A 17,917-nucleotide genomic window follows, 5' to 3' on the forward strand; every position below is an offset into this window, starting at 1 on the left:
TGCAAACCCAGCTGGAGATCTACTGGCAACCCGGGATGCTCATCAGAAGTTGATTTCAAGAACGATCTTCCCTCCCGATGGCATTAAAGAATACAACTGGACAAGAAACTCTCTTGGAAACCCTTTACCTTGAATTTCAGAGGTGTTGAGATGGTAAAAATCCCGTTTCTGTTGATGCTTCTGGCTTGAGAGATCGAAGAACGCTCCACCGAGCCGTGAGAGTCGTGAACCATCTGGATCCAGTCTCTGTTGTCACAGGAACTTCTCTGCAAAAAGAAGAACCAAAGGGAAACCCAGTAACCAGCTGGAAGGATGCTGAGCACCACTTCCCCACACGAAATTTGATGTGGGTGGGGTTTCTGGGACTGTTTCTCCTGAGGACGGGGTGTCCCACGGCTTCTGAGGAGACACAGCCCCAGAGTCGACCTCTCCTAACGCCCCAGAGCGTTGGCGTGTCGAGAAGCTCTCGTTCTCTGCTCTGGTTTTGGTGGGGAGCAGAGTGTAAGGCTCAGTGTCAGCACAAACACGAGGGATTCCGTTAAACCGAAGTTTTCTATCAGATTCTGAAAGAGGTTCTGGAGTCTTCCAGCCTTGGAGATGCTCAAAACCCAGTTGGACGTGGCAGGGAGATACCTGCCCTACCTGACCCCATTTTAAGCAGGGGGTTTGGCCTAGCTGATCTCCAGAGGTCCCTTCACAGAATCATCTTGGTTGGAAAAGACCTTGAAGATCCTCCAGTCCAACCATGAACCTAACACCAACCACTCTCAATGCTACCATATCGGTAAGCACTATGTCAAGCTCAACTAAGCGCTTTCCAACCTCAAATATTCTGTGATCTTCAACTATAGACTCCAGAACTCATTTCCTCCTACTCACAAGCCCTCCCACGTCTCCTCCAGTTGCCCACTCACGTGGGGAAGGTCATATGAGATGTTCCACCAGGTTTCCACGCCAAAAAAAGCTCAGCCTTTGCTCAGGTCCCACCAGGCCCCCATCAATGTCCTGGGGAAACCATCTTAAATGGCATCAGACACCTACACGTGAGCAACTCAGCCTCACAGCAAGCGCCCAAGTGACTTCTGGACGCGGGGCTTGAAGACTCACCAGCTTTTGGGGAAGTTTATTGTCCTTCTCGATGGCTTCTCTGATGAATGACAGAGCTGCAGAGAACTCATCAAAGCCAGCGGTGCGACTCAGGTCTAACACGATGGGGGCAGAGGCAGCCATGGCGTCACGGAAGAACCTCACTCTGTCGATATCCATGTCGTTTTCACCCGCAGAAATCGATGCCAGTTCCACAAAGACGGGGATTTCTGTCTTGTCTGGGGGCGGGGGGAAAGAAAGAAAAAAGAATAATAAGACAAGTTGAGGAATTTCTCTGCTCTGATTCATCTAACACCCGGTTGGATGCGGCGACAGACAAGGCCCAAGCAGTCTCCTTCTGTTGCCGTATCTGATTTCCTTCCTTTCAGCCCACCTTTTATTATGGTCTTGATCCAGGAGGTAAAACCTTTCTTTGCACATTCCAGAAGTTCCTTCAGAAAGTCCAAGACTCCCTGGGGAATGTCACTCAAACTTTTTTTCACCTTCATTAAGTCTTCGGTAATAAAATCGAGTCGTTTATCCTTGAATTCCTGCTCTTTCTGTGCAAAAAAAAGCAATTAAAAAATGTGTTTGTTGGGAAGAGAAGGAAGGAAGCTCAGTTCTACCTCCTCCTCCCCAAACTAGATGAAATCTTGGCCTCAAACCCAAGTCTGCTCTTAAATTCACCCCTGTAGGCCTCCATGATGAAAAGGAAGAGGCAGCTGGAATTAATTCCTTCAGCCCATCACTCAAGATTAATTAAGGAGGAAGGAATCGCACCCGATAGGATCTAATTATGAGCTACCACGTGGACCCGTCTACGTGGATTTTCCCAGGAACAACCACCGCAGGCGCCCGCGTGTCTCAGAATCACCGAATCCTCTTGGTTGGAAAAGACCTTGAAGATCCTCCAGTCCAACCATGAACCTCACCGTTCCCAACTCCACCAGATCCCTCAGCGCTATCCTACGTCCCCTACGTACGTATGTCGTCAGGTCGCTGAGAATCTGGAAATCCCCCTCCAGCTCCAGCCTCTGCCTCAGAGCGTTGATCATCTGGGCCGTCTGCACCACTTTGGAGAGTGTCAGGAAGTTTTTGATCCTCTCCACCACATCGGTGATCCAGAGAGCTCTTCCACCCCCTGGCCCTTCGCTGCGCTCCATGAGTTTCAACTCCTCCTCCAGCAGCTCCTTCTCTCCCAGCAGCCCCTCAAAGTGGCTCTGCATGGTCCCCAGGGTGATGGAGAAGTCTTTGAGGGACAAGTAGGTGTTCCGAAAGTCAGCAATGGCTGGCTTATAAATTTTTTCTTGAACATCTTCTATGGAGAAAACTTGATCTTCAGGTATGGAAGCTTTGATTTCCTCTGCTCTCATCTGCCACAGCCGACGGAAACATTGGCTCTCCTCCACGATGCAAAGTTTTTGCATCATGTCGCTATAATCCGCAAGGACGTGCGATTCCATTTCACTCTTGCCATCAATGGAGAACTTCTTCACTGACATCTGATCCTTAAAATGTTCCTTGTCCATGATGCTCTTCTCCATGGTGCTTCGATCCACTAAACCGGGTGTGAACAAGAAGAAACTCATCTCTCAACAAGAAGGACCAGTCATGGGTCTCTCCAACAAGCCCTGAAGTCAACAGGTTCCCCGATCGCATTTCCCTCCCACCCACTGTGAGACTATTTTAGGAGACATCTCCCCACTCAAGAACCACAGAAGAACCAGCTTCAAGAAGAAGCTCCGTTAACCCCACCGGTACCTTTTATTATCTCCTCTATGCGGCGGCACAGGCGGAGGAAGGAGCGTCGTTGCTTCTTCTGCTCTTCCAGTTGACCAAACTCCTGATTCCTGACCTCCAGCACTTCTGTTATACAGTTGGAGAAAGAGGGATCTGGAAAAAAAAAGACCCAGAAATGAAGCAGAACCTGTTGGAAAGAGAATTTCTACAGGGAACATCACCCCTGAGATCAAAAAAAAAGAGGAGTGTCTCAGTTTGCAGAAAGCCTGCGGCCTCTTCCCAAAGCGGCGCTGCTGCAAGAAACCAAAAATACCAATAAAGTCTATGCTGGGAGCAGAATTTGGAGGACATCGCCCCAAAAACATTGAAAATATTGATAAAGTTTATCCTCAGAGAAGAATGTGGAGGACTTGCACCAAAAAAACACAAAAATACTGATAAAGTTTATTCTCAGAGCAGAATTTGGAGGATTTGGCCCCCAAAAACCACAAAAATATCAAAGAAGTTTATTCCCGGAGAAGAATTTGGAAAACCTGCCCTGCAAAAGCCCAAAAATATCTATAAAGTTTATTCTGGGAGTGGAATTTGGAGGACTTGCCCCCCAAAAAACACAAAAATATCGATAAAGTTTATTCTCAGAGAATAATTTGGAGGACTTGGCCCCCAAAACCACAAAAATATCGATAAAGTTTACTCTGGAAGAGGAATTTGGAGGACTTGGCCCCCAAAAAAACCCACAAAAATACCAATAAAGTTTATTCTGGGAGCAGAATTTGGAGAAGTTGCCCCCAAAACCCACAAAAAATATCGATAAAGTTTATTTTCAGAGAAGAATTTGGAGGACTTGCTCCCCAAAAAAATCAATTCTCGGAGCAAAATTTGAAGAACCTGACCCTCAAAAAGCACAAAAATATTAATAAAGTTTATTCTGGGAGCAGAATCTGGAGGAGTTTCCCCAAAAAAACCACAAAAATATTGAAAACTTTCGACCAAATTCCGCCAACACCCCAAAACTTTAACTGCATAAACCCCCCCCCCAACCTTTTCCCTCCTCGCTGCTCCTCAAATTGCTTCAAATCGCCTCCGTGACCAACTACCACATTTTGACTCGTTTTTTGGACTCGCAGATAATTTTTAGGTTTTTTTGCGTTTTCGATGATTTTCCAGCGGGTTTCTCTCCTGTTGGCCACGTAACTACGCAAACAGGCCCCTGTTGGAAACTCCAAACTTACGACAGGTGCAGAGGATGTGCGTGAACATCTCCTTGTGCTTTAGGAGGGTGCAGAGGGTGCTGCAGGGGATGTCTCCGGAGAGAACGCGATGGCCCATGAGGCTGAAGAACGCGTAGAGCTGGGGAAGGAGGGTTCTCGCCCCCTCGCTGAGGTGAAGGTGCAACTTGCACTCCAGTTCCTCTGCAAAAGAAGTGAACTTTGGTGAAAGACAGCCAGCGATTTCTCTCCTGTATTTCTTTTGAAGGCAGATCCATGGGAAGAGCTGGAAGCTTCCGGTTGGTGGGGGGTCCGTCACCCCACCGGTGTGGAGGACGGATGTGTGGTGGCTTTCCAGCTCAACCATCAAACCCAGCATCTTGGGAAAATCCCAAATTTCCTTTGGGAAACTCAGGTATCCCCCCCCCCCCCAGCCTGAAATAAATCGTGGGAACCAACTAGGAAACCACAGGAACCACCTGGGTAACCAGAGGGACCACCTAGAAGACCACGGGGACCACCTAGGAAATCACAGGGACCACTTGGAAAACCACAGGGACCACCTAAGAAGCCATGGGTACCACCTAGGAAACCACGGGGACCACAGGGACCATCTAGGAGACCACAGGGACCATCTAGGAGACCACAGGGACCACCTAGGAAGCCATGGGACCACCTAGGAAACCATGGGGACCACCTAGGAAACCATGGGGACCACCTAGGAAACCATGGGACCACCTAGAAAACCATGGGACCACCTAGGGAACCATGGGACCACCTAGAAAACCAGGGAGACCACCTAGGAAACCACAGGGACCACCTAGGAAACCACGGGGACCACCTGGGAAACCACAGGACCACCCAGGAGATTGCATCTGAGGTTGGGCTTCCAAAGAGCAGCTGGGGCACAGAAGAAGATCCTGGGTGGCTTTCTGGTGGCCAAGAGGAGGTGAAGGGACAACCCACTGCAGCCACCAGCTCCTCCGGGTGGGAACAACCAGCCCAGAGTCTTTCTGGTGGTGCCGGAATTTGTAGCGGGGAGTGACAGCCCCGAGTTGTCCTCTCCTCTGTCTTCTGATCAAAGAAGGGCAAACACTGGCCTCAGGCCAGGCTTTGGCCAACCATGGAAACCCTCCAAGCGTGGTGGTGCCACCATCTCCCTGGTCCTTGTTCTAACGCTTCACTGGCTTTGCGTGGACATGCTCCGGCTCCGTCACGTCCTTCCCCTCAACAACAAACCTCAAAACCAACAAAACAACGTTGTGACAGGATAAAGAAACCAAAATGTTTCTCCATTCCTGGAACGAAACCCAAGATGTTTCTCCACTCCAAGAATAAAACTTCATTTTTCTAGCATGGAAGATTAATTTTTTTCCCCCTCAACAAAACCAAAATGTTTCTCCATTCCAGGAATGAAACTTCATTCTTCTAGAGTGGAAGATTATTTTCTTCCCCCTCTCATTTTATGTTGCCAACCACATTGGAAGATCCCTGTGAGAAGACCTGGTCTTCCCATGTAGCTCGCTCCCAAACCAAGAGCTTCTCCCAAGAAAAGCACTCGGGGGCCACTCACGGACAGCAGAAAGGAGATCGCAGAGTATGGGAGTGTTGAGCAGGTTTGCAAGAACGGGGTCGGTGTTCTCATCAAACATGTCGACACCTCCCAGCCTCCTCAGCTCCGAACACATCTTCTCCACGAGAATGGAAAGCACCATCTCGGCGGCCGGTTTGCTCGCCCTGCGGAACACGGCTATCACGGATTTCAACGTGGATTCCTGGCAGGGTGAGAAAATTCTCCTCTTTAGGGTCTTTGTGGGCTCACGGCTGTTCAAAAAGACCTTTCCTTGCTCTCTTCACCCACCACAGATCAGGAAAAGAGTTGGCAAAGAGGGAGGGACAGTCCTCCAGTGGCCCGAGGAGGGGTGGCAGCTCTCCTACCTTGCTTTTGTCAAGGGCTCTGATCCACTGGATGATGCGATTCGTGAGGCAGCTGTCCAACTCAGCGTTCTTCTCCTCCATCTTCAGGAAAGTCCCGTAGAAGTCCACGAGGTATTTCTCATTAATCTACGACAAGGAAGATTAATGTTTTGAGGCCGCCCCTCGATGAGGGGGTTCAGTTTTGGGCCCCTCACTCCAAAAAGGCCATTGAATGACTCGAGCGTGTCCAGAGAAGGGCAACGGAGCTGGTGCAGGGTCTGGAGCACAGGTCTGATGGGGAGCGGCTGAGGGAACTGGGGGGGTTTAGTCTGGAGAAGAGGAGGCTGAGGGGAGACCTCCTGGCCCTCTGCAGCTCCCTGAAAGGAGGGTGCAGAGAGGGGGGAGGAGTCTCTTGAGCCAAGGACCCAGCGGCAGGCCAAGAGGGAATGGCCTCAAGCTGCGCCAGGGCAGGGTCAGACTGGCTCTTAGGAAGGATTTCTTTGCAGAAGGGGCTGTTGGGCGTTGGAATGGGCTGCCCAGGGCAGGGGGGGAGTCCCCATCCCTGGAGGGGTTGAAGAGTCGGGTTGACCCAGCGCTGAGGGATCCGGTGGAGTTGGGAATGGTCAGTGTGAGGTTCATGGTTGGACTGGAGGAGCTTCAAGGTCTTGTCCAACCTTGATGACTCTGGAATTCTGGAAACACTCAAGAGGCAGCTGGTTCTTGGGTCCTTCCCAACCCGCTCAAATTCCACCACCAAAATGGTGATGGAGGCGAAACTGAGCAGGGGGGAAGGATGTTGGCATCAAACCCCACCACGGAGGGTCTCTGTGACTTACGTTCTTCAGCCACTCCTCCAACATGTTGCGGATGAAGCTCCGCCACATCTTGCTCCACCCCACGCTGAGGATCTGCACCGAAAGCAGCTGCTTCCACATCTACGGGGAAAGAACCAAACCGTGAGGAACTCCCCGATCTCCCGAGGGTGGTGGCTTGTGTTGGTCCCATCTCTCACCTCCATGTTCTTCAGGAAGGATTTCTCGTTCGTTGGTGCCTTCTGGAAGTGTGTCTTGAGCCACAACGTGATGGAATGTGAAAACTCTCTAAATGTTTCCACTGAATTAAATTGTTGGAATTCCTTGAGAAATCAAAAAAAGGTGAGGCAGAAGCTCCAGGTTTTCCTCAAACAGGAGGTTAAACTCTTCCGACAGAAGCTTCAGGCCTTCTCCTCACCTTGTTGTCTCGCAACAGCTCCTCTTTGCTGACAAAGAGCCCCAGGATCCGCAGCATCGTCATCACGGTGCCAAATGACACCGGTTTCGTCAGCACCTCCAGGAGGTACTTCTGCAGCATGTACACCACGTTCAGGCACTGCAAGGCCTCGTCCTCGCTCGGGGCCTTCGGCGATGGGTTGGAAGGCCCCGACGGGCACCTGCGGCCACAGGAAAGGATCAAAACTTGCGGTGGATTTCGCCGTCGCTCCCTGCGTCTGATGCTGCGAGCCACCACCGGCGGGGTCGTAGGACACGGCCCTTGCGGTCGCCAGCCACGGTGGGGTTGAAAACACCCCCAAAAATGGGAAAATTGTTCCCGTTGTCCCACCCCAGATCCTTTACGGGTGTCTCACGGCCACTCAAATCCCCCCCATTTCTCCCCAGCCCCCCATTTATGGCCATTATGCCCCCAAATTCCCCCCACTCCCCCAAATTACCCCAATTTCCCCCCCATTATCCCTACATCCCCCCCATTTCCCCCCAGGGCCCCCCCATTTTCCCCCAGCCCCCCAAATTACCCCAAACTCCCCCCCTATTTCCCCCCCAGTTATCCCAGGCCCCCCCGTTCTCCCCAGCCCCCCTTTATCCCCCAAATTTACCCCCATTTTCTCCCCATTTACCTTCAGGGACCCCCCATTTGCTCCCAGCCCTCCCCTTTATCCCCAAATCCCTCCCATTTCCCCCATTTCCCTCCAGCCCCCCCTTTACTCCTCCCATTTAACCCCCAGGGACCCCCCATTTGCCCCCAGCCCCCCTTTATCCCCAAATCCCCCCCATGGCCCCCCATTTCCCCCCAGCCCCCCCTTTACCCCCCCATTTCCCCCCAGGGACCCCCCATTTGCCCCCAACCCCCTCCCTTATCCCCAGATCCCCCCCAGAGCCCCCCCCATTTTCCCCCAGCCCCCTCCTTTATCCCCAAATCCCCCCCATTTCCCTCAGCCCCTCAGGAGACCCCCACTCACAGGCCCTTGAACCAGGCCTCCATCCTGGTGGCGACGCTTTCCAAAGCCACATCGAAACCATCTTCCTGGAAAAGGCGACAGAAAAGACATCGAGGACAAACGTGAGGTTTCTGCTCCCGCCACTGAGGAGCTTCCCCACTTAAACACCAAAGCGCATCGTTTTTTGGAAAGATTTAAGGTATTTTCTTTTGTTTGGTCCTGAGATTCAGCTCTAACCCTGCGTTTCTGCAATTAAGTCCTTTGGTCCGGCTGAAAATCTCTGTAGGACCCAAGGACACCTCCTGACCCACGTTTAAACAGCCCCACCACTCCCACCAGTACAGGAGAAGGTCTTCCACCAGTCCCTTGTCCTTACAGGCCCTTGGGACGAGTCTGTCCTGACGTCCAGGATGCGCCCGTACAACGTTTCCAAGAGGAGCTGGAGCGGAAGCCAAATGCTGGGCAAAGGCTCCTTGGTGAAGTTCTTGAGGGCCACCATCTCCACCACGTTGTTCGCCAGCGGAGCGCATCTTCCAAGCAAGATTTTGTGATTGCCCATCATCTTCAGGACTTTCCTAAGAAAGCAGGACAAGATCAGATGGAGTCTGGAGGACCAGGAAGCACGTTGGGGGTGGTCGAGATGCCACCGCGACCGGGAGACACAGAGGTGCGTTAAGAAATAGATGAAAATCTCTCTTTTTAATGATTACTTATAAATAAATGAGATCCTAGAAATAAGAAACCAATGGTCGTCGTGATTCTGAAGAAGAGACTAAAAATGAGTAAACTATTGTAAGGCCACAGGTGTTCAAATAATCTGAAGTCGTAAAACCACGCTGTGCTGCTCATTCGTCCCGTGGTTGGCCAAAAACCCAGCCCAGTTAATCCGTGGATTAAAACATTTAAACATTTAAAACACAGATGAATTGAAATCTTTAGTTTAGTCATGTTTAAGCTGATTATAATATTTTTACTTATTATTTTAACTGCTATAGACATAAGAAATGGGTGATAATCAAAGTGTCTAGTTTTAATATTCTTAAAGGTTTTGAGATTAACTTCTCAGAAATTAGAAATGTTAAACGGAACATCGAGAGAAGGTTGCAGAAGACAGATGAAGAAAGAGGCCGTTTGAAGCTGGATGACTTGATGGCCCTGAAACGGACCAATAGACCACGTGATCAGGAGCAGAACCAAAGACAAGAAAGGACTTGCTGGGGTTTGACAAGCGACTCTACCCCAAAGCAGGAATTTTTGGCAATTCACCCATTTTAAGGTCATTAGGACAACACCCAGGGTTCAAGTTGACCTTGAGAGGCTGGAGGAGGGAGCTCGTGCCAACCTCCTGGAGTCCAACAAAGTGAAGGGCGAGGTTCTGCACCTGGGCCAGGGTGAAGGTTATAAACTGAAGGAGGGTGGATTTAGATCGGATTTAAGGAGGAAACGTGGTACGATGAGGGTGGTGAGACCCTGGAAGGGGTTGCCCAGAGACACTGTGGGTGCCCCATCACTGGAAGGGTTCAAGGTCAGCTTGGACGGGGCTTTGAGGAACTCGGTCTAGTGGAAGATCACAGAATGGGTTGGGGTGGAAGTGGCCTTCAAAGACCATCTAGTCCAACCCCCCTTCAAAGACCTTCAAGGACCATCTAGTCCAACCCCCCTGCCACACACAGGGACATTTTCCCCACCACTGGAAGGGTTCAAGGTCAGGTTAGACAGGGCTTTGAGGATCCTGGTCTAGTGGAAGATCATAGAATGGGTTGGAAGTGGCCTTCAAGGACCATCTAGTCCAACCCCTCTTCAAAGACCTTCAAGGACCATCTAATCCAACCCCCCTGCCACACACAGGGACATTTTCCCCACCACTGGAAGAGTTCAAGGTCGGGTTAGACAGGACTTTGAGGATCCTGGTCTAGTGGAAGGTGTCCCTGCCTGTGGCTTGGGGGTGGAACTGGATGATCTTTAAAGTCCCTTCCAACCCAAACCGTTCTCTGATCCTATGAACTTTGAAGGTCCCTTCCAACCCATTCTCTCCCCAGAACTGCTCCCAGGCCACGCAGCACCCGGCTCCATCCTCTCCTTGAGGTCCACCAACGCTCCTTCAACACCCCCCGGGACGGGCAACACAGCCCATCAAGGAGAAGGGGCAGCTCCTTGAGAAGCCACCAAGTGGAAGGACTGAAAAACTCTTTGAAGAGCAGAAGAGTTCATCACCCTGCTCTTACCTTCGCCTTTCGGACTCACCGTTGCTTCTCTTCATTCCCTCGCAGCTGTAGGAAAGCTTCTGAAGGAGGTCCATACAGGAGAAAGGGGTCCTCCACCTTCTCCTTGATCACGTAGAGCAGCGGGACCAACCAGATCCACAAGGTACCATCAGTGGTCTTGAGACACATTTCCTTCAGAGCCTGAAAGTATTTGCTGTCCCGCCCCAAAAAAAAAAAAAAGGCCAAAAAAGTCAAAACTTCCCATAACCAACCTCTGGGATGGTGGTGGGAGACGTGTGCCAACGCGGGACGGAGTCTTTTCCTACAAGGCTGCCTGGAAAGAGCTTGGATGGAGACGCCTCCACAGGACAACCAATATCAGAGACGTCCAACGCGCTTCAAGGTGTCCCAAGATGGGCTCCCCCAAGGCTGAAAGCCACCAACCCGGGTTTACGCCCCCTCAAAGACCCCTCAGGATTACACACGGCGCCCAAAGCCACACGTGGGGACAACGGAGCTGAGCCCCGGCCCACTAAAGGTGTCGTTGCTCCCAGCCAGGAGGTTGACCCACCCCAAATTACCTTTTTCCTCTCAGTTCTTTGTATTTTTCTTCGGAAAACTCAATGGCCTGGAATTGTTTTTCAGCCTTGGCAATGGACACCGGGGGAAGGGGGATGTTATAGCGAAACGAGATGTGACAGACAAAGAGGAGCTGAGGAAGTTTATGTTCCTTGGTCTTCAGCGTCTTGATGATTCCTTGTAGGAAGCTGCTGACATTTTCTTTCACCTGGACAACAAGAACACGGAGAGGACGTTTCACCACGCTGGACACGATGGTTTTTCTCCCAGAACAGCCTAGGAGGAGGATGGGAGGTGGAAGATGCTGCTGCTCAGGGAGAAATTATTTATTGCTGGTGCCACGCGTCCATCCAGGAAGGTCCTCGGTGCTGAATACACGGCGCCGGAGAAATCTCTTCCCCGTCGCGACGTCCAAGCCATCCCCCAAAACGAGGGACGCCATTTTGCCGCCTCGCCGGCAGGCTCGACAGACACTTACCGCTTCGTACGAACCGCGGGCAACCTCAATGTCTTTCATCTCAACGTCCCCCAGATAGATGTAGATGCTCTCCATGTACCAGTCCAGTCTCCTCTCCATATCCTCGAGGGAATTCCAGGAGGCGGCGTGAGCAGAGAAATCGCGCTCCAGATATTCCATCTGGATCTTGCACACGGGCGTTTTTTTTGAGAAAGGACTCCACGTGTAGATGCTGGTGCTGCTGGGGAAACTGCATTCGATGTGTTCAAAGAAGGTCCACGTTCCTGTGGAAAAAAGGAAGAGTTTGGGAACAAAACGCAGACACCACGCTCGGCTGAGCCTCAAAAGCACGAAGCCATCTGAGCGCTTCTCCAGCCCATTTTCCAGACAGGATTTGGGCGCCAATGGTGAGTTTTATTACAAATTTAAAAAGCCCATTTGTAGGAGCAGCTCGTAAACCTGTGGCTTGAAACCTCCCAAAATAAACCAGGATTAAAGGCGAGCCGGCCTACAGCCATCACCACCGTGTCCGGTCATGACTTTGGGGTAAATAACAGCGTTTACCGTCAGCTTTGATCTCCTTTTCGGGTATTTTCAGGACACGATAGAATTGAGCGTTTCTGTTCTTGAAGGTCCCCGAGATGTCGGAGTTCTCTAACGAAATGTGCTCTAATTCACACTCTCTCTCCTGGGTGAAGGTGTTAATGAGGGCGTATTTATAAAAGATGGGTCCTTGTCTCAGGTGGGAAAGGGTGATCCTGGCACTGCCTGTGAGCACTCTGTCTCTGGAAGAGGAAGAGAAAGAGCTCGTTGGCTTTGGGGTTGACCACCAAGGTCAACGGTCAAGACTGGACTCATCCAGCCAGACACCGTTGGCCTTCAAAACCTCAGGGAGAAAATCCACAGCCGACTTCATCAGCCAGGGGACTGATTAAACCAATGTACTCGGGGCCGGAAGACCTTGGCCCCAACCAAAATGGCCGCTCCATGAGCAATGGGGAGATCGGAGGAGCCACCACCGAGTGCTACGGCTCCACCATTTGGGGGTTCACACCCAACCTCTGTAGGAACCTGCAGCGAGGTCCCTCAGCCTGGAGAACTGCAGCCGAAACAGCTCCTCGGCATTAAATTCAATTCTCGTTTGTTGTGGATTTTTTTACCTTTTCTCCATGTTGGCGAATTCTTCGCAGACACCGGGTTGTTTGTAGAAGACAACGCAGATTTTGGATTTTTTGTTGGGGTTACAATTTTCTGAGAGCACAGCAACGAACTCCAGGGTCATCATGGCTTGTGGTGGGTAACGTTCACCAAAGAGATACGAGCTGGGCTGGCAGCTGTTGGAAAAGAGGTGGTGGGTCCCCACGGCGTCCTCCCACCACCATCCCCCCTCCCCGTCTTCGCCGGCTCCACCACTCACATCCACTTCACTTGGCTCTTGGCCGACGCTCCTGGACGTTGCATGTCCCCCACATTGTCACCTCCCACCCTGTTGAAGACCCCTTGGTTAGTCTGAGGTATTTCAGGAAGACCCAGATGCCTCGGAGCCAGCGTCCGGCGCTTGGGTGCGGGAGGAAGACACGGAAGGACATCCTGGGGGTCTCGCTACACCAACCAGGGGTGGGATTTGGGGGGAAAAAGGGACCTAACGATGCCCAAGCTGCATCTCCTCCCACTGTAGCCCCTTCCCCTGGGGAGCTGCTGGACCTCCAGCTCCCCAGATCCAACCTCAAACCCTTCGGTGTTGACATCCCTCCATGAAACGAACCTGCTGGAAGGGCCTCGGCCTTCTCTGATCTCCTCGTCACCTGCAACCGAGGAGAAACCATCAATTAACGCCTCCAAAGATGGTGGCAAGTCAAGAAAAGGTAGAAACCAGGGTTCACCAGGGGGAATGGGGGGGTTCCTCGCAGCTTGGGCATGGTTTTTGTGGAAGAACCCCAACGCGCTTTAAGAGTGAGGCCTTCACCGTCCTCCAGGAACGGGCCTTGTGGGGACAGGGACGGGCAGCAAGGCCGGCAGGGTGAGGGCAGCCACCGGCATCGCGTCTTCCTCCCCCGGGAGGCTTTTGAGTGCGGTGTCACCGACACCTTCCACCTCCCGACCAGCTTTTATCACTCCCAACGCGACTCAGGCAGCGATTTCTCCGCCAGAGAAAACGACGCGACCAAGGAAACGCCCTCACCGGTACCCGTGCGGTTGAGGTTCCCCTGATTCATCGTCTCCGCACTCTTAACACGACCCTGGTCCTTCTCCTGGAGAAAAACGGAAAGCGTTAAGGAAAAAAATGAAGCTCAAAAGGTGAGAGCTCAAAGGCCCAGAGAGACAAAGGGCTGGGTGAGGTTTTCTTTGGAGAATTAAGCTCCAAAATCCAGGCTGGTGACACTGTCCCGGCACGGAAAACTCAACCCTTGACCCCCCAGAGCTTTGGCCACCAGCTCCGAAAGCCGCAGCGGACTCACCGGACTCCTGAAATGCTGCTGCTCCTTCGTTCCCGACGCTCCCTTGGGATGGGCGCCAGCCTTCTGGTAATTCTCCTTCTCCAGCGGTGCGGAGCGGTGCGCCGGGGTCTGCTGGGGCGGGATCTCATCTCGGGGTGGGACTGCGGGAGCCTGGGGAGGAGAAGAACAGAGTTACGGAGCGTTTGGGGGAACGTTGGAGCCGCCTCGGAGCACGACGTGGCCGTGACCGCGGGTACAACCCCTTCAAGACCAGAACCTGACCAACACGGGACCTCTTCAGCGCCACCAACCCCTCCGAGATACCTCCCACCACCCCCGTGGCCCCCAAATATTCCCCGTCGGGTCCCAAAACTCGCGTGCGCGCACACGCCTGGACTAATAACCCCATTTTTTTGCCTTAAAACAAGCTCTTTTCTCTCTAATTGACTTCTCCAGTGAAGGATTGTCCTGGGTTGAGCAGGGATGGAGTTCATTTTCTCCACAGCAGCTCGTAGGACGTTGCTTTGCGGCCAAAACAGCGCCGAGAACAGGCGGAGGTTTGAGTTTTGCCAAAGAGCGGGTGGGCAAGGGCTCTACGTTTCCATCTCCCCCCACCCCAGCGAAGCTGAACAGGTTGGGAGGGGGAACAACCACGTGGAAGACCCCAACCGACCAAAACCCAGCTCCACCTAACACCATTCTCCACAACAAAAAGAAAAAATGAGGAATTTGGCGGGGTTTAGCTGCCGTTTTTTGTTTGTTTTTTTTAACTGGGGACTTGGCACCGTCCCCGTCGGAGTGTTCTCTGACTCATCAGTTTATTCTCTTTAATTCCTTTCACTTCTCCTTCGTTACGTGTTTTATCTTGCCCTAAAGTTGCTTTCTCTTCCCCCTTTGTCCTGCGCAGCCATCGCTGTCGTTAACGATTAATTAATCCAGCCAACACCCAAAGGCGGAACCAGAGGTGGCGGCAGGCAAGGTGGCACTTTGTTGATAAATGGAAGTCGCTTAGACCCCAAAATCTGACAATTTAACTAGCAAAAAACTTATCTAAAGCCACCTGAGAGCTCCAAGCACCCACCTGTTTGCTGAGGGACTCACTTAGACCCCAAAATTCCACATTTTCACTAGGAAAAACCTTTTTTCAAGCTACCTGAAAGCTCCCCGCACCCACCTTCTGTTCCCTTAGACCCCAAAATTCCACATTTTCACTAGAAAAACCCCAATTTGAAGCTACTTGAGAGCTCCAAGAGCCCACGTGTTCACTGAGGGATTCACTTAGACCCCAAAACCTCACATTTTCGCAAAAAAACCCCAATTTCAATCTACCGGAGAGCTCCCTGCACCCACCTTCTGTTCCCTTAGACCCCAAAACCTCACATTTTGGCTAAAAAAAACCCCAATTTCAATCTACCGGAGAGCTCCCCGCACCCACCTTCTGTTCCCTTAGACCCCAAAATTCCACATTTTCACTAGAAAAACCCCAATTTGAAGCTACTTGAGAGCTCCACGCACCCACCTGTTTGCTGAGGGACTCACTTAGACCCCAAAATCTCACATTTTCGCAAAAAAAACCCAATTTCAAGCTACCGAAGACCTCCCTGCACCCACCTTCTGTTCCCTTAGACCCCAAAATCTCACATTTTCACTAGAAAAAACCCAATTTGAAGCTCCTGGCGAGCTCCAAGCACCCACCTGTTTGCTGAGGGATTTGCTTAGACCCCAAAATCTCACATTTTCGCTAAAAAAAAACCCAATTTCAATCTACTGGAGAGCTCCCCGCACCCACCTTCTGTTTCCTTAGACCCCAAAATTCCACATTTTCACTAGAAAAACCCCAATTTGAAGCTACTTGAGAGCTCCAAGAGCCCACCTGTTCGCTGAGGGACTCACTTAGACCCAAAAATCTCACATTTTTGCAAAAAAAAACCCAATTTGAAGCTACCGAAGACCTCCCCGCACCCACCTTCTGTTCCCTTAGACCCCAAAATCTCACCTTTTCACTAAAAACCCCCGATTTCACGCTCCCGCAGAGCTCCCCGCACCCACCTGCTCGCTGAGGGCCTCGGGGGCCAGGTCCCACCCGCACGGGCCGTCCCCGTCGCCGTCCCCGTCGCCGTCCCCCGCCGCCATCGAGGGCTCTGGAACGCCGCGTCGCCGCGTGAGGGGCCGCTCCCGCTGCCCCTTTGCCCCCCCCTCGGCTCCGTCCCCCCGGTACCCGACTCACTGGGCAGATCCTCCCAGGAGGTGTCGTCGCTGTCGGACGCCCGATCCCCCGTCGAACCGACGTCCCGGCGGCCCTCGGCCAGAGTCGGGCGCGGCCCGGGGCTGCCGTCGCCTTCATCCCGCGCCGAGGGGCCGCCCTCCTCCTCCTCCTCCTCCTCCTCCTCCTCGCCGGGTCGCGGCTGCGGGCGAAGCTCTTCCCCCCCCACAGCGCCCTCAGAGTCCATCATGGCCGCCCGGACCTGGGGGGCGGCGGGGAGAGAATTTATCACCAAAACCAGCAACGGGATGGAAAAAGGGGCGAGGGGCTCGTTTTAGGGAGCGTCAGGGCACCGGAACAGAGATTTCGGGAGAGTTTGGGCTGAGAAACAGCAATTGAATGAGATTTGGGGCTCAGAAACACCCACCTGGGGAGCTTTTGGGCTCAGAAACAGCAATTTAGGGAGCTCTGGGGCTCAGAAACAGCGACTCAGGGAGCGCTTGGCCTGAGAAACACCCACTTCGGCAGCTTTTGGGCCTCCAAAACAGCCTTTTTGGGAGCTTTGGGGCTCAGAAACACCTATTTAGGGATCTTTTGGGCTCAAAACCAGCAATTTAAAGAGATTTGGGGCTCAGAAACCCCCACCCGGGGAGCTTTTGTGCTAAGAAACAGCAATTTAGGGAGCTCTGGGGCTCCAAAATGTCAATATAGGGAGCTTTTGGGCTCAGAAACAGTGACTTAGGGAGGTTTTTGGCTCCAAAGCAGCAATTTAGGGAGCTCTTGGCCCGAGAAACACCCACTTCGGCAGCTTTTGGGCCTCCAAAACAGCCTTTTAGGGAGCCTTTGGGCTCCAAAAGACCCATTGAGGGAGCTTTTGGGCTCAGAAACTGCAATTTAGGGTGGTTTTTAGCTGAGAAACAGCAATTTAGGGAGCTCTGGGGCCCAAAAGTGGCAATTTAAAGAGATTTGGGGCTCAGAACCCCCCACCTGGGGAGCTTTTGCGCTAAGAAACAGCAATTTAGGGAGCTCTGGGGTCCAACAGACCAACTTAGGGGGTTTTTGGGCTCAGAAACAGGGACTTTGGGAGCTCTGGGGCTCTGACTGGATTTAATGAGCAGAAGTAGCCCCAGGGATGGGAATTTGGGGGGAAGGTGAGAGCAAACGGCGCCACTTACCTGGGAGGAGGCCGGGGCCGAGGGGCTGCGCAGTGAGGGTGCCCCCCCCGAAGCTGCACCCCAGGACTGTCACCGTGCTCCTTCGCACCCTGAAAAGCCTCTGAAAACCGAAATCGAAAGGTTTTGAGACAAAAAAAGGGGGGGGGGGGGGCGGCTCTTCCTGCCTTTGGGTGGAGGAGGAAATGCCAAGGCCACGGCCCAGGCATCACCCCGGCGGATTGGGGGGGCAGCGGGGGGGGGCAGCTCCGCTCCTGCCTGGTTTTGGGGGCCCCCCCCCCGCTGTTGGGGACCCCCCTCCCCAATAACCGAGGGGTGGGGGGTCAGGGCAGAGCCGCTGCCCGGCGATGGGGGGTGTCGGTGGAGCCCCCCGGTCATGGCTGTTGGGGTGGGGGGTGTCTTGGCCGTGGAAGTGGGGGGCACTGGGGGGGCACTGGGGGAGCCCCCCCGCCCCGCTGCCAGCGATGGGGCGGGGCTGGCGGTGGCGCCTGCGGGGGCCAACACGCGCAAACACGCGTGAACACGCGTGTGCGCCCGGGCGGGGGGAGGGAAAACCCTCACCCCTTCCCCCACCAGCTCCCTTCCCCCCCCTTGAACCCCCGAAACCAGCAGCGCCCCCCACTGCTCCCTGTGGCCACGCCCCCTTCCCCATAGCCCCGCCCCTTTCCTGTAAATCACCTGCACTGCTCCCCTGTGGCCAC

General features: G+C 53.0%; 1 protein-coding gene across 5 annotated transcripts in view; it reads right to left on the minus strand.

Moving 5' to 3' along the window:
- LOC141915849 (E3 ubiquitin-protein ligase rnf213-alpha-like) overlaps nt 1–17,738 on the minus strand; it is a 53,418-nt gene extending 35,680 nt beyond the window's left edge. For 2 of the 5 annotated variants that reach the window (XR_012621020.1, XM_074807730.1), the window contains exons 1-25: nt 17,220–17,737; nt 16,060–16,306; nt 15,891–15,982; nt 13,863–14,012; nt 13,586–13,655; nt 13,169–13,208; nt 12,821–12,889; nt 12,564–12,737; nt 11,968–12,188; nt 11,425–11,687; nt 10,949–11,154; nt 10,408–10,581; nt 8,540–8,738; nt 8,185–8,249; nt 7,182–7,380; nt 6,964–7,086; nt 6,788–6,886; nt 5,973–6,098; nt 5,608–5,809; nt 4,059–4,238; nt 2,848–2,979; nt 2,070–2,644; nt 1,481–1,646; nt 1,108–1,325; nt 129–266 (exon numbers count right to left, since the gene is read on the minus strand). Coding sequence is in view for 4 of the 5 variants with exons in the window: in XM_074807730.1 (XP_074663831.1) it covers nt 129–266; nt 1,108–1,325; nt 1,481–1,646; nt 2,070–2,644; nt 2,848–2,979; nt 4,059–4,238; nt 5,608–5,809; nt 5,973–6,098; nt 6,788–6,886; nt 6,964–7,086; nt 7,182–7,380; nt 8,185–8,249; nt 8,540–8,738; nt 10,408–10,581; nt 10,949–11,154; nt 11,425–11,687; nt 11,968–12,188; nt 12,564–12,737; nt 12,821–12,889; nt 13,169–13,208; nt 13,586–13,655; nt 13,863–14,012; nt 15,891–15,982; nt 16,060–16,294 (4,116 nt within the window). In the remaining variant the exon portion in view is untranslated. Of the gene's footprint in view, nt 1–128; nt 267–1,107; nt 1,326–1,480; nt 1,647–2,069; nt 2,645–2,847; nt 2,980–4,058; nt 4,239–5,607; nt 5,810–5,972; nt 6,099–6,787; nt 6,887–6,963; nt 7,087–7,181; nt 7,381–8,184; nt 8,250–8,539; nt 8,739–10,407; nt 10,582–10,948; nt 11,155–11,424; nt 11,688–11,967; nt 12,189–12,563; nt 12,738–12,820; nt 12,890–13,168; nt 13,209–13,585; nt 13,656–13,862; nt 14,013–15,890; nt 15,983–16,059; nt 16,307–17,219 lie in introns of all 5 variants that reach the window. The other 3 variants (XM_074807727.1, XM_074807729.1, XM_074807728.1) reach the window with 3 other exon arrangements.
- Nucleotides 17,739–17,917: the final 179 nt, after the last annotated feature.

This window comes from Strix aluco, chromosome 27, assembly GCF_031877795.1.
Source record: "Strix aluco isolate bStrAlu1 chromosome 27, bStrAlu1.hap1, whole genome shotgun sequence".
NCBI classification, from domain to species: Eukaryota; Metazoa; Chordata; class Aves; order Strigiformes; family Strigidae; genus Strix; species Strix aluco.